The sequence below is a fragment of the Colias philodice genome, chromosome 7, assembly GCF_061535455.1.
Source record: "Colias philodice isolate Cphi_HAF_F1 chromosome 7, ilColPhil1 Martin Lab GWU primary, whole genome shotgun sequence".
Classification (NCBI taxonomy): domain Eukaryota; kingdom Metazoa; phylum Arthropoda; class Insecta; order Lepidoptera; family Pieridae; genus Colias; species Colias philodice.
In genome coordinates this window covers 5,680,909-5,707,464 of record NC_143092.1, presented here as the reverse complement: position 1 = coordinate 5,707,464, position 26,556 = coordinate 5,680,909, and the positions used below count along the sequence as shown (strand labels likewise).

The 26,556-nt window shown below is 33.2% G+C and overlaps 1 protein-coding gene across 2 annotated transcripts in view; it reads right to left on the bottom strand.

Moving 5' to 3' along the window:
• Positions 1-20,922, bottom strand: part of Tis11 (Tis11 zinc finger protein) — a 34,305-nt gene extending 13,383 nt beyond the window's left edge. Inside the window, exon 1 of one of the 2 annotated variants that reach the window (XM_089697322.1) lies at positions 20,225-20,922. In XM_089697322.1, coding sequence (XP_089553448.1) covers positions 20,225-20,284 — 60 coding nt within the window. In that variant the 5' untranslated portion in view covers positions 20,285-20,922. The remainder of the gene's footprint in view (positions 1-20,224) is intronic. The other variant, XM_089697323.1, reaches the window with a different exon arrangement.
• Between the last annotated feature and the right edge of the window lie 5,634 nt (positions 20,923-26,556).

The following is a 26,556-nucleotide window of genomic DNA, read 5'->3' as shown; positions in this document are numbered from 1 at the left end:
ATTATGTCTGAATCTAATAAAGAAGTACATTGTGTGTGGTAAAATGTCTCATATAAAACACGGTTCAATTGAAAGTAGGATGTGATAATCACTAATTAAATGAGTGAGCAAAAATCGGATTTTCAAATTATAGCCTTAGTTTTGATGTCGTTTCATTAATATAAAAATATCAAAGTATTATAATGTGTTTATAGACCAGACTCGAATATCATATATCTAAAGCAATGTCGTATAATATTTCAACACAGTCCCGCTGTGCAGTGATCAATATGACATTGTGAATTGAAAACCACGTGGCGATTCTATGAAACCAATCAAATATGCCATGCTACGGACTATCGTACATTATAATTTACCTGTTGAAACCAAGGAATGTTATCTAATATTTTTTGTACATGTCAGATGTTTCTTTTTTAACTCATCTACATAAATGAAGATTAAAACAATTGAGAACTATATAGTTAAAAATTAAAATATTTCCAACAACCTCAAAAATGTTCAGTTTTATTTGTGCACTTAAATATATGAATTCAAGATAATTATGTTAAAGAATTAACTTCATTTCTAGTTTTAGTTTTATTTAATGTAAATCTTAATGTTATGTAGGCAACATGCATTCTACAATTATTATTTTAGTGAATATGTAAAACCTAGTTTTGAGCATATAATTTGTGCTTGTTACTTTGTCGTGATAATGCGACGTTATGGAGACATTATATTTGCGGATCTACGCTACAGTTGCGGGCGTGATGCACGCGACTGCAACTCTTGCGCACGATGTTGCAATCACAATATATTGTCACGCGAGTCGCATCATAGGTAAGCACTCGCAGATAATGTGTTATTCAAAACGCAGCAGCTACACTGGATTAAAATAGACAAGCATTCACTGATGCCTGTCCAAGTATGCACTGCACTAAACCTTCAATACGCACAAAATTTCAAATAGTCGCTAGAAGCATGTAATGTAAAATAATGTTAATGTACAGAAATTATCGTTCAATGTAATCTTTTCGTAATGTTTTAAAAAATAACTCTCATTAGCTAACATGCATTTACCTAACACTTACGCTAATGACATTAAAGCAATCGCAATGCTGTTTGCATTTAAGAATAATTTAGTTGCGTACATCCCGGAAACTTAACTTCGAAGGTCGGAGAGCGACAAGACGGCCTTGCCGGCGGCTGTGCCACTTTCTCCCTGTACCACATAAGATCCCACGTGCGTGCAAAACAATGCTCAGATAGTCGTTACGAAACACTCTATGGAACAGCTGACATAATCACAATTTACGTTCACTGATGTGGATTCCGCGGTGTCCCTGTGCTGGCGCATTGTCTTCGAGAGCCTTGGTTTCGGCCTATGATCACGGAACACAAGTCTTATAACTGCCTGTTATTATTTGGTTTTGTAACGTTGGCGTTTATTAACTACATAATTATACCTTAAGTGTATATAGCAAAATACATTATTATATAAAGCACTTCCTATTACTGAGTCAATAAATAAATTATTAAATGACATTTCCCTTTCTAGATTTTTGAGTCAACTCAATTCGATTATGTGGTCATAGGATTAAGAATCAGTTAATATACAATTAAATGTTTGTTCCCATCACTAACGTCAATCAACCGTAATGAATATTTAATTGTTATTTAAATACATTTCGTATAGGCCAGGGCTCTAAAGCAAAGCATTAGTATTCTCAGCGCTGTGATTTCGAAATGTAGGTCTCTTGTGTAATTCAATGTAGCTTAGCACGGGCAGCATCTTTACTTGAAATGTGTTAAATAAAGATACTCTCATAGGTCGTCATGAGATTGGTTTTGACGAGCAAACGCGAGTGTGTCATAATGAGGGAAATCGAAGGTTGTCCCGTAGCGGGGATATCGTTGCAAGTGTTGCATCAAGAGGTAACACGCTCGCGTTGTGCAACCCGGCGTTTTCACAACTTTACTGAAATACTGGATTAGCAACATTGACCACGCAGCCGACGCGGACGTGCCCACGCGCCTTCAAATTGTTTTCGTTTCAATTAAGCATTTGCATTCATAATAACAATTTGGTAGCCGAAAACCTGAATTGAACCTATATGCAACCACACACTTCACAGCATATAAATGGCATGAAATATGCTAACGTCTATTAAAATTTTACTAAAATTCCAATGTATTATATATTATATTTAACTCAGTACAAATCTATTGTAGTACCTAATAAGGATCTGATATAACAATTATGTAATACATAAATTGTTATATGTAATCTTTTTTTTAAAAAATCGACAGAATTTCCTTTATTCGCAAAGCTTGAATAATGGTTGTTTATTTCGTTATGAATTACGAAATTTATAAGTCCGTGTGATTTATAAATGAGACGAATAATGAATATACATAAGCTCCCAGTCCCAAGCTCAATCTATAATTTAAGATAGTATGTCAATATAAATTCAATAATAAAATTATTATCTATTAGCTAACTATCGAACCTAGTGGAGTCTGTTGGCGTGCGTCGTTCCAATTATATAATAATTAAATATAATTTATTTATTTATCGTGGATGAGATGTTCGGTCGTCAAGCAAAGACGCCGCGGCCGCGGCCGTATTGTGCGAGCGAATGGCTTGACCTTCGCGCGAGGCGAATGGGCCCATCAACAAACGCTTCACCTATTTTATATGCATATATATTTTATGCTTTTAATAATTACTATTCTTATGATTATCTTGCCACCCATTAAACATGCTAATAAGGCGATATTAACGAAGTTATTTGATATGAAAATATCATTTTGGCTCTAGCGGATATAAGGATAATTCATTAAACACTTTATTATTATTATTTGTATAATTTTGTAATCAAAACATTAATTCGTCATAATATGTATTAATTTATTATTTAATGTAAAATAAAATAAGATATCCTTAGAACTATTTACATATTGCGATCTATTTAGGAAATATTTATCAAAATAAAAGTTTGTATACTTAAACAGCAATAAGTAGTTCATATTTCATAAATATTAAATAGCTAGAATTGAATCAGTATTATAACAGCAAATTACACAAAATACCATAATTTCATTTCTTCAAATAGTTTGAAGAGTAAACTGTTGTTTGTATACATAATATTATAAAGCAAACGTAGATATCAAAATCACATTTATAGAAGTAATTAGATTGGTAATCAAGATAATGTTCATAACGTTAAGAATATTGTGTTAACAATCCTTTCATCGCTCGTCTAGATCAATCAGTTGATATTGATAACAAATCGCATTGGTAAAAAATTAACAATTACAAAGTATAAACTTAAATTTTAAAATTAGGAAGTGCAATAAAATGTTTAAAATAGGCTGTACAATATGGGTAACATCCTGTGAGTCGTGAGTAAGATATTGTAACAGTACCTAAGTCAAGTAGCGTCTTCAATTGTTCAATTACGGGCACTATTCGTCCATTGTTGGGGGTGCACGGAAATGGAGGGATGTGAACGCGCTTGTGGAATTAATTAAGAAATTAGACTTTTTATTAAGTATTAATATTTATTAAACCAAATAAACAAATCTATCAAATTTGAAATACCTACCCTTATATATTTTTATATATTTTTCTCATGAAAATCATATCAAAAGACAAAAATACAGTACTAATTCTATTAAACACAATATTAAATCAAACAAACGATGATATCCTACAAATTATTTGCAGCGAATTTAAAATTCATGCCAGCCCTAAGGATACATTGTGTGGGACACATTATGCGAACATACCCGGGTCGTGGGCATTCTTCTCGCTAATTACTTATTATTATGTCTCCAAGGCAACAGATGTGCCACATCCGCTTACAAAACGCGCTCAACTTTTCCCACTGCGAATTAGCGCAAATTATTACACTTGACATGACATTTCAAATGGGTAGGTACTTAGGTTTTATAGACCTAAAAATTTTAAATCCGAAAATCTGCCCAAAATTTAATGTTCAAAGAATCGAGATAACCTTACCTATAGATTTATTTTGACAAACAATAGAGCAAAAAAAAGTCAAACTAAGGAGAGATTTGGTGAGGAATCATTAGATTTACTTCCTCAATATTATGATCATCTCTAACAATTCAATTAAAACAGCGCGAATACGTAATTGACCTTTGATCGTGCGATGTTTTTCTTTATCACACACGTTGTAAATTAAATATGGTTGTCTTTATCTTGGCGGATGCGTCAGTTATGGCGACGATTGCAATAATTATGGTTTAAATTTATAGGATTATTACATATTGATGTTTACATTTTAACTATACTTGAAATGCACTAGGTTTTTCTATAATAATTATTGCAGTCTACATTGGTATATCAACTATATTCTAATGAAGTTCTTTAAATCACAAATAGTGCAAAGTATATCTACATATCACGGCATAACTTTGTGTGTAAATCAAATTATATAATATGGCAATTTAGTCGAGGCGACGAGGACGTAGGTGTTGTATTGTGCTAGTTTTGTAAAATGTTTTGACAGTAATGAAACACACCAAACTCAGTCGTGAATTATTAAATAATGCATGTTCAAGAGAGGCGTGTAAAAACCGTAAATAACCTTTTGTTCAGATGTTCCAAGCCCACGGATCTGTCAAAAATAGAGAAGTTCAACCACGATTACGACCAGTTTCACTTTCGTTTAACGACGCATGCATGCGGGTCAGTGTTGTGCATCGTTACTCGCTTTGAGTCGAATAAAATATGCGTAATACTTTCAAACAAGCTCGCTAGTTTAATTTAATATCAAATAAGCTGCCGCAATTATGTATAATGCATGTGTGAATTAGCAACATGTGTGTACCACTTCGCTTAGCAATTCATAGAAAGATGTGTTTGAGAACCGGACGTGACTCCTGCGCGATTATTTTTAGTGCATCGGCCATTGTAAATAAAGCAGTGAAAACACAAAGCAGGTTGAACAAACTGCGGTAAACTGTCGAGGAAACAATATCAGGCGGGGGTCAATCCGATAACTTTTGAACTGACTGTACTAGTTTCGGATAAGTTATCAACTTGCGTCACGTTCCGATTATTTTTATGTGACCCTTGTTTATTGGAAACATTGAGTGGTTATCTACTTCAGAATATGTGTAAGATTTCCTGTAACGAAAACAAAAAGCTCATTAGCCTCACGTCTTATGCGAATTTAATTGTATGAAATAAAAACGCGAAAGGAAAAGTACGTTAAAATTTTCCACGATGAAGCACTGATGCATGTCTGACTATCATGTCATAGATCACCCCACTTGTTACGGTGATGACTCCTCACCCAAAAGTTATGTGTTAGGGTACATAATATCGTCGTTATGAAATACTTCACTGGAAACAAGTACCTATTATATTTTCTAATTGTGTATTGAGTTGTCACTATATAGGTACATAATATATTTCTACATTATTTATCTGCAACTCATTTCTCGTTAACAAATAAATAATTAATGTTGGGAAACGCTTCAGTACAAGACTCTCATGTTTGTTTTAATTCATAGCGAATAAAAACCGTCTGTTTAATGAACATATTCGTAGAATTGATAAACTAGCTAAGAATTTACAAAAAAAGTATAATATAAACGCCAAAGAATAACCTATTTCCATATTTAATTAAATAAGAAGGAATATTAATCATTAGTATTAAGCGGTAAGCCATAACAGAAAACGAAACCCTCCACCCAATTCTCCCGAATGTGGGCCTATAAAAATTAACGAGTAACATAAACTTAATCTTCACCTTGGCCTTTCCCTACAATTGAATAATTAAAGTTCTTCTGCTAGAATAATAACGGTTGTAATGAGCACAAGAGCTCACTTTAATAATTCACGTGCATGCTTTGCTGCATTTCATGGGCCCTTGGGTACGTAGGTACGAATCCACTCGTGCGCATCAGTGCACGATGCATGCGAGCCGCGATTTGATAATACCGTGCTATCACTGATCTATACACAATCTATGAACAGGTATTTTATGTACACTCGTGTGATCCTTTACGTGAAACGAGCAATTTTATTTCATGCTACGTCTAAGAGTAAATATTAATTAAATATGTAAAGTTTTTGTGCTCAAGTTACTGAGTTTTTTTGTCGGACAAAAGTGTAATTTAAAGCAAATTTATATCGGAATACTATAATTATTAACATGTCAATTACATGATCAGACGTATTCAAAGCACTTGTATAGAAATACTAACGTATTAAATAACAACTGTTACATTGATTGATAGATTAATAGTGAATAGTCATTCAACTCTGGTACTAATTTATTAATGTTAGATTACATCCACATTACGTGTATCTAGTTGCGTTGTTACTTAGATAACCTCGGTAATAATAACGGAGTGTAATACAAGATTATGTACTGCACTTACGTTCTAATATAACATTACACAATATAATAACACAGTTAATAAGTGACCGAAATTTAAATTACATGCGACCTATATTCGTTAACGGAAAAATTTACATAACTCCAATACAAAGCAACAAGTATAAGGACTTCATTATCACAATAAATAAAGCGAGAACAAAGCAGTCATTAAACATTTCAATACGAATTTAGCTCGGGGAAGTGTCTGTGGATTGCAAAGGCGGAAATATCTGGGGACCTTGGGAAGTTCAACGCCTTTAATGACAATAATAAGTATATCATTTTCTTTACCTACCTACTTGAAATATAACAATGAAACAACTCTTTTTTTATCGTTATATGGTAGCGTAGGAGTTCATTGACACTGATAAACGACCAAGACGCTCAATACCCAATATGACGACATCCTAGCACTTCCGTCACCTGAGAGAAACCTGACCTTTGAGCTTTGCACTTTTGCACGCTCAACATGCACCATGTTATAAAACCGGTAATATGCAGTTCTAGATATATATAAAATATAAATTATAACCATAGTATTTATATCCACGTAGGCACTTAAGATAATGCGAGTTTCCTTAATCAATAATGACATTTCAGAACTCAAGGAAGATAAGTCGTCCCTACTAGTCTTTGTTATGATGACGAGGCTGAATCGTAAGCGACGAAATAGGAAATCTAAGTGTCGATCAATCGGCTACACCAAAATTGGCACGATGATGTTCACTGTGACATAGATTATGCAACAACCACGGCACTGACCTACCGTCGAGCAATGCGCCACTTTCATTATTGACACACTATCTATAAACGGAGATCAGAATTACTATCACTGAAACGAGTACGTGCTCACAGATCGAAACAACACCTGTAGCGTAACACTTATTTCACTTGTTATTCACTCTTCATTGGTTTCCTAATTCCTTATTTGGCAATATTGTGGAATTTAATTGCTTATTTATAATAAGATTAATAAGCTAAAGAAACTTTTAATCATCACTACATAGTATAAAACAAAGTCGCTTTCCCTGTCCCTATGTCCCTTTGTACGCTTAAATCTTTGAAACTACGCAACGGATTTTGATGCGGTTTTTTTTAATAGATAGAGTGATTCAAGAGGAAGGTTTATATGTATAATAACATCCATTAAATAGTGGATAAGTATTTTTGAGGTTTCTAATGTGATGTCGTAAAAAATTACATTTTTCCCGCTTAAATTGCAAACGCAGGCTGAACCCTACGAGTTTTATCAAAATAATGTACTAAGTTTTATACACATTGAAAAGGTCTACAGAAAAGTCCGCGATGGTATATGTCTATCTCTTATGGATAACCCACAATAACTTTTTTTTGTCATTTACTTTTTACGACAAATAATGGCTAATTTTCGATGCGATTTTAACCAATACAGCATTAATCCTTAACCAATTAAATACCTTGAATACATTGTTCATTTAATATAGATCTATATGGCCCTTTACACCGTATGATTTAAGTGAATATTTTCGAAGATATTACAGATTTAAAAACTGCGGGACGTACGTAGCGTTTGCTGCAGCGCTACAGGCCGGCCGGCCGGCTATCTATTTTATACCCGTGCGAAGCCGGAGCGGGACGCTATGTTTTTAATTTTTATATACAACGTTCACAGTTTTTCTGTAGTGTATTTAGTATCAGCATTGCACCCGTGCGAAGCCGGGGCGGGTCGCTAGTAATATTATAAATGCGAAAGTAACTCTGTCTGTCTGTCTGTTACTCAATCACGCCTAAACTACTGAACCAATTTGCATGAAATTTGGTATGGAGATATTTTGATATCCGAGAAAGGACATAGGCTATATAAGTACCCATAGAAAATATAAAAATTGAAATGTTTGGAAAAATACTAGTTCGGTCTCGAACGAACAAGCTATTCAGAAGTCTTTAGTCCGTTCTACATTTATGTAATAATTTTAGCTAATTGGAAATTAAAATAATACGATTTGTAATGCTACGTTTAAACCAATAAGTCATTAGTGAACGTGACGCTAGTCACAGTGATAAGTGCTATGTATATTTAAGTGTCCATTGTAATAAACAAGCGATAAACGCAATGCAATTGCGTTTCATTAATTACCATTTATTTACACACATTAGGTGAATACAAACAATAACTACAAAATTATACTATTTTAATGCGACTTGTAATTTATATTTGTATTCACAATACAACTACGTAGTGTTAATAAAGTGATTATTGTAGCTTAAATAAATAATTATAATACTGACAAACAATTAGATAAAACGCGTCTTCAAATTGTAAGCAATATAAGCTGATAAACTTTGTTTTATCATTGTAATATTGTGTCGTATGCGTAAACACTATTTATGTGTAGATTGTAGACTACTTATAACTAAATGAAGCTTCAATAAAAGTTGGCCACAAAATTAATTCAAGATAAGAATTGGAAGGGTGGAATTTATAACATTTTGTAATAGAATTAACATAGCAATGACTAAGTTAATGAAACACGGATCCATAAATTATAATTTTACATTAGTTTAAAATACAATGTGTCGGGTCGGATGACACATGCTGGCTCGCGAGGTCGTTGGTTCGTTTTACAGGTGCCCAATTGCGCAGTGCTTTTTGAATTGGGGTGACACCCTATTTACATAAAACGGAATAAGAACATACATTTAATAGTGTTACTTGTCGTTAAGTGAATGTGAATTTGATAAGTAATATATTATGAAGTCATTAAATTTTTCATTTTAAGCTAAATATTTATCGTGTAATTAATAAATTTCACACCTCCAAATCTTCCAAAAATAATAACGTTATAATATAGTAGGCAAAAAGGATATAGGCTATACCCATGTTAAAAGTTACGTGCTATTTACGCAATAATAAAATGTTGTAATGGTTAGAAGCCTAGTCATTACTCAAGGTGTACTCTGGTGTAATAAAGAGACGCAATAATATGAAATAGTAGGGATTAGGAAGGGAAATTATATAGGAAGGCGAAGCGGGTACAATGAAACAATACTAAAAGTGAAAGAGAATAAAGTTCTCTTCCTGCACCGTGAGCACATAAGATATCGCAGCACGCGCGAATTATAATCACTGTAATAGCAACGTTTGTGCAATGGTCTTATGCAAACTGCAATCGTGCGAAACATGCGCAATGTGACGCTGCAACTATTGCACTCATCTCGTTTATGGTTGTTGGTTACGGACTTTACGTATGGGCTGCCTAGCCAAATTCAGTAATAATTCCAATTTTAGGATTAATTTCATTAACTGTTAGTAGAAATGATTCATGTTAAAAAAAGGTTCAGTATTGTTAATAGCTGTCCCATAGCTGGAGAAAATAAAAACTATTTTTGAATTAAATAGTTTTTGACACCGTGAAATGAGATACGGTGCCTTCGATACCGCTTAACTGAATGGTGTATTAAAATCGGTTGAGTTAAGATTGTGATTTGTGAAACAATGACTGCGCTGGAAGGCGTCAGCTCCTCTCCGTTCGGCCATGTCATTACGAAACCAGAAAGGAAAGTTAAGACCGTTTCGGCCGAGAGAATGTCGCTATGCTCGGCTTACGCTTATGCTGTTATTGTAATGCATCTCAAAACCAACACGACGTGCCGTACACAACCAAGAGACGCGCGGTCGCAGCTCCTAAGCATGCTTTGCTGAATGAACGATTCGAGGCTATCATACTTATAACCCCTTCTCTTCCCATCTAACAAAGTCTTTTAAACACACATGACCATATATAAAATGGTTAACATAATTAGCGATAAGCGAAAAATATTCATCAAGGTTAAGAATATAAAACAACCATTCTCGAAAACATTATGTGTATAAAGCACCTACCCAATCGTCGGGTACTAAGATTTAATCTGCCTTACCTCATATGTGCATATACTTAAACTAGACCAGTCACGAAACAGTGACCCTCTTAAGCACGACCAGAATATCAAATGATGTTTTGCTGTTGCGTAACAGCACGCTGATACGTTCTTTACGAGCAATTATGTAAAAACGACTAGCAAAAGTGGGTAGGCGAGAGCAAAGCGGTCGGTCGATGCCGCAGTTATGGTAAAAGTGTTACACGCCGTGGCCTGTGCTCGATTCCGAGCAGCTGTGACGCAACAGTTGTGGCGAATGTGTGCCAAAACTGCAGTCAAACCCTCGACATGGACGTTGAGCAGGCTTAAGTATTACGTGTATTTCTATACACGCTTCAGGTGAAACGGATATCGGAACTGATTTTGAAATAATGCCAATATACAGATTTATTTCTATTCTACCTGTATAAAGGATACAAATTCCTGACAGAATATATCCCTTCGGTTGTTGTTATGATTTTTTGAAATTATAAAGACAAGGATAAGCTTGACAAAGGTATTTAAACAAAGGTTTGAACGACAGTGAGTATACAGGCCACATTGTTTTCTGTAGCAACACTAATAATGTTCCAGACGTTATCAGTCGTCGAGATAAGATAGTACATCACCCTTTGTTTATGCACTGCACTCCAACATAAGACCTCAGATATGCATTATCAATATGTATAAGTACTTACGCTAACTATTAACTTGTTTGAACTCTCTAATTTAAAGTCACGTTAACAATATAGGTAATACGATAAAATTGTGGATAAAATATTGCTTTATGAATGATATGCATTATGTAGGTAGGTACTTAAAAATGTGGAACCGCAATTATTATAAATCGAATTAACCATACTGATAACGGAGTCATGATTTTTTTACTGATAGAGACATTTTTTTTTATATTTAAGCGTTTATCATTATTTGTTGCGTATTCAAAAATTTTTGCAGTAGGTATAACGTGGGACTTAAAATGCGAACATTTCAAATTCACGTTTAATAACAAAACATGTTAACGATTTGCGATAATAGTTTGCGACACGTGACTGCTTATCAGGAATGAGTTTCCATTGAAAGCAAAGCAGGAGTCTTAGAACAGCGAAACATTGGAGGTAAGGTTTTGGAAAAATAGGAAACCAAACAAAAAGTATAAAACACACACGTACGTACATATTATTATTTCAATAAGAATGTGTCATCCTAGCATAGAACGCGAACGTAGGCGATACTCGTCACCGCCTTCACGGCAATGAACCTTCGCATTTGATGCTAAAGCAATTAGCAACGTATTATAACTACTTCGATAACATTCACTTGCATTATTATTATTTTTTTCAATATTTTTACGTTTATATTAAAAAAAATTGAGTAAGTAGGTATAGGTACCTATATGAATCTTAAAATAACACGTGGGTGTCAATATTGCGGCAATATCTGTAACCTATGCATCAGGGCCATACCACATTTGTCTTAAATTAAGTGTCCCCCAACGGTTTGTCGAAACCGATGCGTAATGGATTCTTCAGTGTGAACGATGCCCGTTCAAGGCAAGCCGCATATTAAAAATCTAAACAAAATTTGTGTTAGAAAACGCAATACCTTGACTTGTGTTGACTATAAGTGAAATGTCGAGTGGTATCCTTTTAGCGAGGCCAGGAACAAAAGGTTCCCTTATGACCGGAGACAAACGCGTAAAGCCGGCAAAGACGCGTAAAGAGACAAAGCTAATGTAGGAATTCTAAAATGGACGTTTTAAGCTAACCAGTTCAAGCTATCCTCACAATTTGCATGCAATATTATTTTTTTTAATTAGTTATTTTTTATTCATTACAAGGAGAAGTATTCTAATTACATGCAGTGAATTTATAGCTTGGGCAGCGAGGCGTTAATCGGACGGCATCGACCGGTTGCATTAGACTAGAAGTTGCTACTACGGTAGGCCCATTTCGTAATATACGTAAAGAGGTGAACGGAACAACTCGATGGATCTCGATTCTCGACTACTTAATATGAACGTAAAATACTCATAAGAGAGAATATTGATGAATGTATTGTTGTTAAAGCCTTGAAACAAAGATAGGCAATGTTGACTTTTCGTTTTGCTTGGATCAGCGTAGCAAAATGGCGCCTTGACGTCCCACGCGGAATATCATTTCGCTAACACAGCATGCGAGGAAATAATTCGATATTACTTATTGTACACGAGCAATGCAAACTGACACCACTGCTCCCACGATCGACACTTATTGTTCGAGCTGCACTCGAAGGTTTCTGCAATGTCTAGCTGTTGGGAAACGGAGGTGACTGAGGCCAGAACCGGCCGTTTGAGAAACCTCACAACTTGATTGCGAAAACCGTGGAAAGTTTGTGTTTACTTGCATGAAGACTACCAACTTTTGTACGCATTCATATTTACATGAGAAAATTTTCAACCATAACTTATGAATATATAAATGTGAACGGAAACCATGTAAATGTGTAGGAATCATTATATAAATTCTTTTATTAAATGTAAATATCGGTTATATAAATTTAATTTAGCTCGTTTTATTTCGACAATACTGATTACTGAATATCAATGTCGTCATACACAGCAAAATTTGGCAATGAATGAAGCAGACATATTGGTTTTTACTTTTTATCAGCACACGTGTAAAAATGATCGCGTCGTTTTACATAAACATCTTTATGTGAGATGAATATTACATGTAATAAATCATTGAAGCATTACTGATAACATTAAATAAAATATCAAACATACACAATCTTTTTTCGCATTTATTAATAAAATGTTTTAAGAATTTAGCATACGTCTGAAATGACACATTTTTAAAAATAAAATATTTGTACTCTCTAAAAATGTATATATATATATAATTAAATACATCTGAAATTCTGTCTACGGCAAACCTGATAAAAGCTTTATGTTACATCTCGTCTACAATATTACAATAACCCATTATTTTAAATAACCCTAACCTACATCGACGCAAACGCAGCGCAGAATTGAAAACATTAATATTCCGATAGTTTTGCGAATATTATTGTAATAATAACGTATAGTGCAATATTCAACATTAGTGCGGCTCTACGCGATAACACGCTTCGATACCCCACGTGATTACACGGCTTACTGACCAACTAACAATAGGTAATAATAATAACTTAAGATTTTGGTATGCGACTAATTAAAAAACGATTAATTGACCTAAGTTTAAATAGAAATTGAAATATAAGTATTTCATGCCCGCATCATTCGACTTAATTAGACTAGATACTTATTTGTATTTCTGTAAATGTCCACCCTCCATATTAATGATGGTATGTAAAACTAAAATTGTTTACTATTTGCGTCACCTTGCATCGACTCGAGTTATAAAAAAAGTTTTTGCAAGTTACTTTCCAATTGTTTACACTCCCCTCGAACTTTGGGATACAACCTTGTAGAAATCTGAACAAAGCTATATCTACAGACAAAGACTCTTTATCTCATGTCTGGCAAGTTGTAAAAAAATTCAATATAATGGCGTGTATTGTAAATAGGCATCAGGTAGACGGTTGTAGGTGTATTTATGAGCACAACGGTTCGGATGCTTTTCAACGGCCAAAACTCTAATAACAAAAAGTTGTAAAGGCATTACGGTGCACCTTTAAAAATTCCCACTGTCATTTATCTGAAAATGTTTAACTGCAACTGAATGTTATCATGGTAATTTTAGCTTTACGGATATCGATCATGTTTGTGGAGTTACTCAAATCGTTATTTTATTATTTTGGGAGATCGATTATAATTTATAACATTCAACCCCATTTTATCCAAAAAATATATTATGTATCTAATACATAGTTTTTTAATGATGTTATAATTTATAACATTAAAGGTACGTATATCACATACATAATATACATTTTGGGCCTTCATTTAACGTTAACTTGAATGCACTGTAAAACATTTTTAATCTAGTCTCCACTCTACCCCACCGTTATGTGCTTCGTTGAATATAAAACAGGGCAACCCTAAGCAACAAGTGGCTGTACGCAATATAAAGAAACCACAAAAACCGTGAGCAGGTAGCGTATACAAGAACAAAACGATTTATAACCATGTGATTTAGTTAATAGAACTGGTTTTACTCTGCTGCCACGAATGAAGACAAAAAGTTATCTATAAACAAGTATGACTCTTACGTCCAGGGCATAAGGTGCATATCTATAAAATTGAATAATCATAATATGAGCCACACCAGTCACACCACTTAGCCGCGTCTGTGCTTCACCCCTGCTGAGATTTGAAAAGGATTTGTCAAGTAATAACATCAGGTTCCATAAGTTATGCTATATAGTTGTCCGTATTTAAGCAAAAAGGAACCACCCAGCAAATACGCACTTCTGAGATATCAAAGGATTTACAAAAACTTTTGCAGCTCTCTTAGATGAAGAAAAATTAAAATTAATTTTATTTAAATTCATTGATAAATTACTTATTTAAGTATGTGTGTATAAATTTGCTCTGAATACTCTTAAACTTTCTAGATAATTACGAAAATGTGCATGTGGTTCCTTTTAACATTTATCAATTGATAGGTTTTCTCTTATACAAAAAGGAACCACAACCCAGGGATTTAATGATATAAATGAAACTATGTATTTATAATATCGCAATAAAGCTTTAATTAAAAAAATATATAAAATAATACTTATAGAGGACGTTTCGATGTTATCATCAAATTGCATTTTGAAATCCACCGTGTCTAGTCCATCTATGTGGTCTTCTATTGCATCATCACTAATGAGACCGTTATAAAAACTGTGCATCTTGTGGAATGAGATGTAATATGGACTGAATATCGCTAGAAGGTGAAGAAAGCTTCTCCAGAGGCACCGACGTATAAGGTTCTTCGTTATCTTCTGTAAAAAAAAAGCTTTAAATCAAAACAAAGCCGCGTGGCTTTTATACGTAGGTATATGGCGACAGCAAAATATTATTAGTTCTTATAAAGCCGTGTCTATGACTATATTGTATGTAGGTACATGCGCCATGTACAAAAAACTGGCTAAGTGCGAGTCGGACTCGCGCAACGAAGAGTTCTGTACCATTATCTATAAAAACGGCAAAAAAAAAACACGGTTTATTGTATGGGAGCTTCTTAAATATTTATTTTATTCTATTTTTTGGTATTTGTTGTTACAGCGGCATCAGAAATACATCATATGAAAATTTCAACTGTCTTACTATCAAGGTTCATGAGACAGAGGGACAGACAGACGGACAGCGGAGTCTTAGTAATAGGGTCTCGTTTTACCCTTTGGGTACGGAACCCTAAAAATCATACGCAACAGTGGCACTGTTGCGTATGATTTTTAGGGTTTTTTAGGGTTAAAAATTAAATAAACTTGTGACCCTAGCAAAAAATTAAATAAACTTGTGAAAATTTTGAATTTCGCAGGCTAGGGCCTTGTTCCGGTCAAAACAGTGGCCGCGCGAGTTTTAAAATCAAACAAATAATAATTATATGCACTGAATCATGTGGCTGAATGTACTGTACTGAATCTGAATCTAAACACATTTTACCAAAATAGTAGATAGGTACCTAGATCATCGACAGTTATTTTTTAAAACAGGGTTTAGTAGTTTCATCTCACAATGACAGATGAATCGTAACAAAATGACTCTTAATTCGACTCGCCTTCGTGAACAACAACATTGTCGTTAAAATACGTAAATCCACAGAGGATTCCTCTTGCACTTACTTAATGAACTATCTTCTTAAAATCACACCACAATCGGGAATGAATCAAAAGTGGATAAAGCGTACCTGCATCTCAGATTCAATAAGTACCTACTTAAATGCATTAAATAAAACTACTTACCCGTTGTATCTTCATTATTATCTTCGGTTTTCGTCTCCAATGCTTTTCTTACCAATTGCTTGCTTATTTATTTATTACTAAACATTTTCACATTTAATTTTAAAGGTAATTAACAAAAACAATAGAACTTACTTCGCGGAGGAAAATAACACCGTCACGTATTCGAACTACTTCGTTGAATATGTCACCTATATTGATAGATGTTCGACGTTTTACTTTAAAAATTGGAGTTTTGCACTTTGAGCTATTTAAGTATTGAAATACGTTGTTTAAAGATGAGAAGCCTTGTAACAAGTCAAGGCATTTGGTTCCATATAGCGATGATGGGTTTCAGGATGTTTTACAATATTTATTTATGCATAATAGAACCGAATGCTTGTGGTTTTATTTTGCAATAAAAAGTTACAATTAAATTATGTATCTATTTTACGCATAACCATACCACAGAAACCTGGTTCCATTTTGTGTATTAAAAATAATTGTTATTAATAGAAATATGTGTAATGTATAATGGTACCAAGTAGGTGTGGATCTGTTTTGTATAAAATGACATGATAGTAATATCGTTTATTTGTTTGAACAAAGCAGTCCCGTGGTGCTGTGGTTCGGTTTTGCTTAATATGTAAGTATTCGTTGTTGCTGGTGGTTCCTTTCTGCTTTTAGTATACCTTGTTTCCAACGTAAAAATCATGTGGTTCTTGTTTGTATAAGAATTTAGACCACTTTTGAATGAGTATTCTTCAATAAAAGCAAAAAACGAAATTTGTCGAGTGGTTCCATTTTGCATAAATACGGACAGTTCAACCAAATACATAGCATTGGCATTGAAATAAAATTAGTTCGATCTAACTTTATATTTGAAGAAATAATTATAATACAATTTATCTTCACACTTTTATACAGATTACTTATTAATTATTATTTACTAGATTTCCGCCCGCGGCTTCGCCCGCGTTTTCAAAAGAAAACCCGCATAGTTCCCGTTCCCGTGGGATTTCCGGGATAAAACCTATCCTATGTGTTAATCCAAGTTACCCTCTATATGTTTATTATGTGTGCTAAATTTCATTGTAGTCGATTCAGTAGTTTTTACGTGAAAGAGTAACAAACATCCATATTCCATACATCCTTACAAACTTTCGCCTTTATAATATATATTAGAATATTAGATGTCCTATATAGTATGTATATGTATATATGTACTACCAAATAATATGAAACACAAATATAAGAATATTTAAACAGAATTCCTTGAGGTAACACTGACATTATTTTACGTGAAATAGGTAACTTAACCTACAAAAAATCCCCATTTCTGGGAAAACGATAACTTTAAAAATTAAAATGTAGTTTAAGAGCATTAAGATATTATTATGAACAATGAGGTAGTTTTAACAATGTTACACGTACCCGCCTAGGTACCTAATTATAATTTATAATAATTGTTTTAACTATTTTAGGTTCAGCCTATATTTTTAATATTTAATCTAAAATCTTTTGTAAACATGTTTTATTAGTAAGGTATTACCTACCTATTCACTTTGCGATTACACGAAATGTAAAATTATTGTAGGTACCTAAGTACTATAATCCAAAGATTACTGATTTTTAACAATAAAGTATTAATTCGGTTCGTTGTTCACCTATAAGTTTTTATATGCCACTGACAGATACCTATATTAGGTATATTATTTACTGAAAATACGACAAACCGCCAGTATTTCTCAAGAGGCTGTAGTATCGAGTTACTTTTACTTTTAGAGGAAACTGGCTATTCGCCTGGTCCGATCAGATTTTTAATGGAACTACCGGAGTGTACAAGTCCCGCAACTAGGTATCAACTATGGCAACATCACGCAACAAGTTACTGGTTCCACAGATTTTCCGTAATCTGTAATTACGGTAGTAGGAACCATCGAGTTGAGCGGTAAAAGGTATTAGGGTAAAATCAGCTTAAAGGCTTATTAGACCACCCAATTTTTAGGGACCCTAACCCTAACTAAGAGTGGTGTAATAAGACTTAGGGAGTTAGTGTCCCGATTTAGGGCGATCGGGTCTGCCCGATCTGCCTAACTCCCTAAGCGCCCTGCAGATTGGGTAATGTAATAACGTTTAGGGCGGTTAGGGAGCTCAGTTGCCGCGCGACTAGTGCGTGGAGTGGCTGCTTTTGTATGTAAGGTGTCACCAAACTTCCCTACTACAGGTTTATATAACTTAAAAGGGAAGTTCCAAATGTTTGTGATCACACCGCCATGTTAACAAATAAATAAATTGTTTGAATCAATTGTTTATTTAATTGTTTTAAAACTCAACAAGTGATCAAATTGTTCTGCACCTACTCTAATTAATTCATTAAAACTCCCGGTTCAAGCACGCTTAGTATTTGCATATTTGAAAGCTTTTCACGTAACCGCAAATACTCTTTCACCCAGATCTTTCTCTTCTTTTTTTAATATTTGTTATTGCGTCAACGGTTGCCACTGCTACAGCAACTTTTTGAAGTTTCGATACTGACGGCGGCATAATGTAAAATGCAACAATACGTTTATCTCTCTAGACATTCGCGTATAAACTGAGTTAGGGCCCAATTCGCAGAGAAGTGTAATAAGCGCCACACTAACTAGGGTACACGCCCACCCTAGATGCAGGGCCCTTCATATCGGGTAGTGTAATAAGCCTTTTACCTTGTAAAGCTCGATTTAGCGTTGCGGATGGGAAATTTGTAATTAATAATATAGAACGTAAGTAGGTATTCTGTAGAAATATTTATTGTAATGCTATTCAAGCTAGCTTATCCAATAAATGATATTAGGGGATACCTATTAGACAAAATACTGTAATGTTTTTAAAGTTTTGTTGTGCTCCATTTACCTATGTATTATTATTTCAAGTGTTATCAAGCCTTTTTACGTTAGCGTTAAAAACGCCTACAACCTACCTACTTCTATGCTGGAATATCTTAAATACCAAGCTATAATTGGACTAAAGAAGTGAAATAAATACATTACCGAAGGGATAAACTTACGTAGGCAATATGATGTAATACTAGGTACTTATGTATTGGTAAACTAAGCAGTCGATACTTTGTTTAATACAAGTTCGAGCAGTTACACGATAAATTACTTTTATTTTCAATTTGGTATTGATGCTATACGTCAATAATTGACGTGCCTAATATGTAATATACCTAGGTAGTTACCTACTCAGGTTGTAAAATATATTGAGGTCTCTGATTTCCTGCATAATTACAAGTAGGTGCCTAAATAACAAAAAATCTTAAAATAATAACAAAGATGACACAGTCATACAATAATTACAGCGCAGACGTCTTTTACTACAGACTTTTCTTTAATTGTTGTAGGTACCCTACTTACTGCCTACACGACCAAATCACAGTATTACAATATCTATAGGAAATAATATTGTAATACTGCAACTGTGGAAATGGAAAACGAATAGGTAAGAATGTAACTAATTGCTGAGGTAGTATTTTCTGTATACCTTCCTCTCACTAGTGAATTGATGTCGTTTCCTGGTTTTTTGGAATTTTTATTTTGATAGCTTTTCCAATAAATCACTACCTAACTATATACCTACCTAAAAAATACACGACAAAGTTTATCGACGTTTTGAATCGAAAAAAAATATAAACAATTATCACCACGTGGTATTCAATTAAACAATATCAAACGTTTTGGAAGCGAGGTAATCAATTATTATTATGCTTGCGATATGGTTGGATTAATTTATGAGTAAATTTTTACTTACCTACCTACTTATTGTTTTTATATCATTCAAACGTTCGCAACGCGATTATCAGATTCATTTATGACAAAGATAAAACAGCTAAATACAATTCTGTAATCAATTCATTGTAGGTAGGTACTAAAATCGAAAGGTAAGGGTAAACTTTTATATAGGTCATCATTACACGTAGGTAGACATTGTATACGTCAATATTTCATTTAAATAAAGTTCAAAACCTATAGGAAATAAGCAGACACAGCTACAGTAATCAGTTTGTTGATGATCGGTCATCGGAGAAAAATTAAAACTGTAAGAAGTTAAGTTACCTTCAAGAACAGATCACCAAAGTCGTACAGCGCAGACTGATGCATTATGGCAGTAGACATTATGTAGAACGAAGAAGGCACTAAATTTGATCCAGGTTTTAATACTTGCTTCGCGCTTCTCTTGTCGCGAACTGATCCACTAAGACAATTTTTAGGTTAGGATTTCACTGTAATTTTTTTGCGCGAGCTAATAAAAAGTTCACGATGAATTGAACAAGAATTTTAAAATGCTGCTGTAGATCTGAAGTTGTAATATATGTGAATCAATGCGCTTTTGTTTTTTTCGTTCGGCGACCACAGATTGAATCCGAACTAGATGGCCGGGGGCGGTTTTTTTTTTAATTCACCCTCCACGTAAGTGCCAGTAAATTTTTGAACACAATTTCGCAAATGATGCGAAAATGTACAAAACAGTTCTTTGATTTCGAATTGTCTTCTTCACTTGTTTTTCGCGTCTATACGGAAATTCACAAAAAATGGTCAAAACTCTGCGCGAACTACTTAAAAGTAAACTCAGGACAATAAAAACTTTTTATTTGTCCGACTTTATACTCCAAAACGTCTTTAATTCTGGTTGTATAAATCGCAAGTTAAAAAAAAATAAATCGCAGTGTCAACGTCCGCGCAAAACGCACCACACGTTCATTCCGTATCACGCTTGCTCGCGCACTGAGCCTGCAATTCGGTTCGCCCGTGACTCGTGAGCCGGCAGCGGGCGGGTGGATTTTGTTTTCAAATCAAGCAGCACGATCACGTTTTGGAACGAGATTCGGGTACTCTCGGCCGCTATCGACAAATCTCGGCGAACTGTTTTGTTATTGCCAGCCCGCCACAACAAAAATGACAAAACTCCTTTATCCTTGTCTGTCTTTTCCAAGTACCTACAGCAAATTTGATATAATATCATATAAGTAACTTACAGAAAATAATTTATAACGGAATAGGTAATATTATGCTAGATAGTATTTATTACGAATTCAGAATACCTACCTAATAGGTATAAATATTTCATTTTTTGTTAATAAATGTACCAATATTACGTACTTATAATTTTAAAAGTAAGATGACTAGCACTAATTATGTAATTATAAAGGCAAGTAGGTACCTAGTCAATGAAAATTTTAAATTTAAATACTTATTGGATACGTACCTATATAATTTAACTACTATAAGTATTATAAATTAATATCAATTACCTACGTACCTATCAGTATTTTATTATTTGATACAAAAGTAAAATTCTAATTGTTTCTCTTTTCACATTCATTATTAATTTTAAAATTATTTTCTTCACTTCTATTAGGTATTAATATTTAGGTAATTTAGAATAATAATAAACATATTTAACAATTAACAATTACCACCGATTAATTCTTTAGTGCCTAGGTATTTGATAGATATCTGTATTAATTACATATTATGTACATATTTAGAATCATCCAGCAGCAAGTTAAACAGGTCTGTAAATATAGGTACTTAGTACTTCTATGTATATTTATTCATTTTGGCGAGGAAGTGCTAAAAAATAAGTGGCCAGAACGGTGAATAAACGCAAAAAGTAGTAATTTTAGAGCTGGTTCGACCAATCGAGGTATCCGCTGTTCGTGCTTATGCGAGAACCGTGTTCATTTATACCTTGATTTATACGAAAAGAGCGTTTTGAATAAAATTGGAATGTAAACTGACAGTTACAGTACTAGATTATCTGTGGTACTAGTACACTATTATCTGTAGAAGCTATGCTATGATCGTATGATGTATATTCTATATTCTTGACTTAAAGGTATTTTATTTCTATAATAATTTTACAAATTTTCAATAATTAAATGGTCACTCATATAACTTTATTCTGTCCTTTTCACTGAACAATTTCCATACGATATTAAACTTCTAGTTTGCAAAACTTCAAAAATCGCAGTAGGCTGCAAGTATAAAATATTTTTTAGGGGTTTTTATCAGCTGAGTTGGGGACCTATACGTGTAGGATAGAATGTCTGTTCCATAGTAATCATTTATCATGGTAGGTAGCACAGATCACAGAATCTCTATGGTAGGTAGTGACTAGTGTATCTGCAAAATAGCTTCAAAAATCAGAATATAAATACTTATAAATACTTTTTTTAACTTTCACGGGTAAAAAAATACTATCACAATAATTTTTAGTCAAATACTTAGGTATCTATTTCTCTTAATATATTATAAGGATGATTAGGCATTATAATTAAGTATACTCGCTTCCGCTAAAGCCTGTGGCATAGTCAGCGCTTGTAGCGTCCCTCGAACAACTTTTTATTATGGTATTCGTTAGTTGCAAACTTGTTTGACTCTTTGGTGTTATGCGCTATGTTGCACGGGCTTACGGGAATTAGAAGGGTTTCCAAACACCGTGGAGCTTTTTGTTTGTACATATAATATATAAGACAATTTCGAGGACGCGTCTAATTTAGCTGGCTTTTCAAAGTAATAATTTAACAAAATGTATCTCGGATTCATGTCAAAATTTTTCAAAAGAGACTAGGATATTTTTTTTATAATGTGTATGAATTGAATATGTAAGTTAATGAACGAGGTGTGTCCAGTGTCAAATAAAATTATTAATTAAACTTTTTCAAAATTGACATGATTCTAAAATATAAATTGAACAAAAATGCCTTAGTAAATGTTATGATTTATTTATTAATAATATTTGATTATGTAGGCTTTCTTTATATATTATGTTTATTAAATTCGATAACATTTTAAAAACAATTCCTCAAAGAACAAAAGAACTGCAGTCGTTATATGATCTATTCTCTCAGCAGTGTTATATTTCGCATATATAATTTTATAATGAAAATATATAGTATTTCTTGCAATATAGCTAAATAATAAATATGTATGGCTTTTTCGCTCTCATAGGAAAAATTTTGAAATGCGAGCTGAAACACAAACTCTTATAGGGTTTAGGGATCTGTAATAACATTTATTATGAGTTCATTGCTCAATGTAATATCACATCACATTTAAGTAGGTACGAGTTAAATATTTAGATATCATAGAATTTGGGATAAGCGAACGCAGATTCTTATTTACAACGAAAACGATGAAAGGAAATTCAAAAGGCATTTTCCAATTTTACTTGTGGTAATAGGAATATGCAGACTAGAAATTTATATTTAAAAGTTGGTTTTATTTTATCAGGGGACAAAAAGCTGCGTCTTGATAAATAAGTTCAAAACGACGAAGTCAAATAGTGTCATTGACTTCAATACATAAAGACGTATTACATATATGAAATGAAGTTTTTTTTTCAAAGTATTAAATTTTATAATATATAATTTAAAATCATCACACGTGACGCTATGGGTAATGGGTCAGTGTCAAATGTCGGTCACATAATGCTTACTTCTATAACATAATGCTTAGAAACACATTGTATGCAAACATAAAATATTATATTCAAAAATTCTCTATTCAAGGCAATAATACTAGCTGTGTACTTCGTAACAGAGGTGCTCCGTGCTCGGAACTTAATATTCAAGGAGATTTTTCAACATCTGATTTTTAGTCGACTTCAAATAAACGATGTCAATTCGGTTTTTTCATGACTTCCATTGGAAGATTAGTTATAAAATCATACAGAAGAAAAACATTTAGTCCTTATAATCTCGTCTGTATATAATCCTTGCGTATTGGTATAATTTTTAATATTTAAATAGATAAATATAGTAAATTTATAATATACGTCTGATTTATCTGAATGCTTACCACAAAGTCTTTTGTGCTATTAATTAGCTTGACACAAATTAAATGGAAAGTAAATAAATTTCATACCTACGAATTGTAAGGAACAACTAATTCATTTCCGAGACAAGAAAAGGCCTTGAGCAATTCGGTCTATTTGACTCGAAAGCCGAAACATTGACTTCGGTTATTCGCAAGTCAATTAATTTGCCTTTCAATTTGTATAACGCCCATTGCTCGCATATTTATGCTTATTAAGATACGTATAAATGGGTTCAAGACTCAAGATATAAAACGTCTCTCTAACAAGCTTAGGAGTTAGGACAGATAAATGCCGCTATTGTATTGTTTCTGTAACTATCTGTATTTACTGTTTGTGTATTATTATAAGGCTGCATAAAGTTAAGCTGAAAAATCGTGCTATGTATGAATTTATTTTCACTTAAAGATCAGCATTAGTAAATCATGATTAAAATATATTTTCCTGGTTATTTTAATGCGGGTTTCCTAAGACTACGCAAACAGATAAGGCTTAAAGTTCTTATCCACGCCGTAAAAAATGGAGATATGTAGATCAATTTTCTATCTAGGTTAGTGGGAACCGTATAAAAATTGTTAATTAAATATACTGTAGTTTACTTGCATAGGTAATTAAATACGACAAATATAGACGACCAAATTATTGCACAGTTGACCAGTTGACCTTTTCGAACTAGCGTGACATTTTTGCGTAAATAATCATCTAGGTTTTTCGAGGTCTCGTGTAAATTATTATTAAAATATTTAACAAACAACATATGATTTTAGGACATCTTATATTGATATTCTGCTGCATCAAATAAACTGCAGGCTTTATGACAGATATTTTTGTTACTTTTATGTCAGTAATGACAACAATAACGATGTTTTAGAAATCAGAGTTATCCCTCTCAGTAATCTCTTCTTCGATAGTTTTTACTTTTTATGCGAAATAATTTTTCAGATCGGACCAGTAGGTAGTACCTACCTAAGATTAGCGCGTTCAAACAAACCAACAAACTCTTCAGCTTTATAATATTAGTATAGATTTAATTTTTATTACGATTGGATTATTATTCTGCTCTATATATAAGTATGTATGATAAGTTAACTCGCTAAAAATAAAAATATTACTAAGTAATATTATTTAACAATATGCTTTCATTAAAGGTTTTCATAGTTGACCTGCAGTTACTACTTTTCAAACAAAAACATCACGAATAAAAGTAAGTATACTATAAAAAAATAAAATAAACAATGCTCGTTCAAATTAAGCTTTAAAATAATAATAAAATCTGCAAACCCTCTATTGACTACGACTCTACCTAGTAGAAAACAATTACAATAAGGGATAACTCTAACAATACGTAGCGTATTGTAAGTTAAAACAATAAAAGTTTTACAACAGAATGTTTCGAAAGCTTTAAATACTAGAATGGATAAAATATTATACTGTATATATATTTTTTAATTCTACGTCGCGTCGTCACAATAGTACACTAAGGCAGGGCACTGGAATCATATTACTTTAAGTATTTTGTTTATTGTTACTAGAAACCTATTATTGCAACATAAAATAGATAATAAAGGTGACATTGCACAGAGGTTTGCTGATATACGACCTACGTTAATGTATGGTTATTATATTTAGCCATAAAAGTTGACTGAATGCATTACGCAGTTACGAAAACCAAACATTTCACTGCTGTAATCACTAAGATAGTGTGCATTTTATGGAAAATATAGTAGGTAGATGTAGCAACTTAAACTCACAATGTAAAGTTCAAACAAACATACAATTAACACTAGAGACCAAAAAATGGACTAAGTTCCAAGTTCCAACATCAACTAATTTAGTAAATGTCTATTGTCTATAATTTAACCCAATAAAGTAAGTAGGGATGTAACGATACATGATTTTGCCGATACGATACCGATACCGATATTTGTAGTAATGTATCGGCGATACCGATACCGATACCGATATATACGTTATAGATACCGCTTGGTAGAAAAATAAATAGTGAATTATGCATACAAAGTTACCAACATTTAACAGAGACAACTGTTAATCGTATTCTTTGAAATAAAAATGCCAAATCAAAAAACAATAAAACCATTTATTTTAGTATCATTATTTTACAAAGTCAGTTAAACTTCAAGTAATACACATACAATCAGTACCTAATAAAAGTTTACTATTGGTAGAGTTTTTTCAGAAAACAAAGAGCGCACGCGCGGGTGGCCTTGTGGCGGTTTTGAATTTTTTGATAACATAATGCAGTGGCAGCGCTCGAGATGAAACGGGAGATCGGTCCATCTCTCTCTCGTTATACCTGCGATCGCGCTCGTGAGGTTTTGGTGTGACACAAGTTTATGAACATGTCACCCGACTAAAACGATTTTAAAAACGTTATCACGTTAAAAATTAAAAAAAATCAAAATTATTTATTTCTTTCCTTTACATAAACAAATTTGTGATTGGAACACTCCTAGTAAGCAAATAAAATGCTTGTGTCAGGAGGTACCGCTCTTCCTTAACACTATTACAGAAACAGAAATAAAACAATATGAATGAATACAATGCAAAA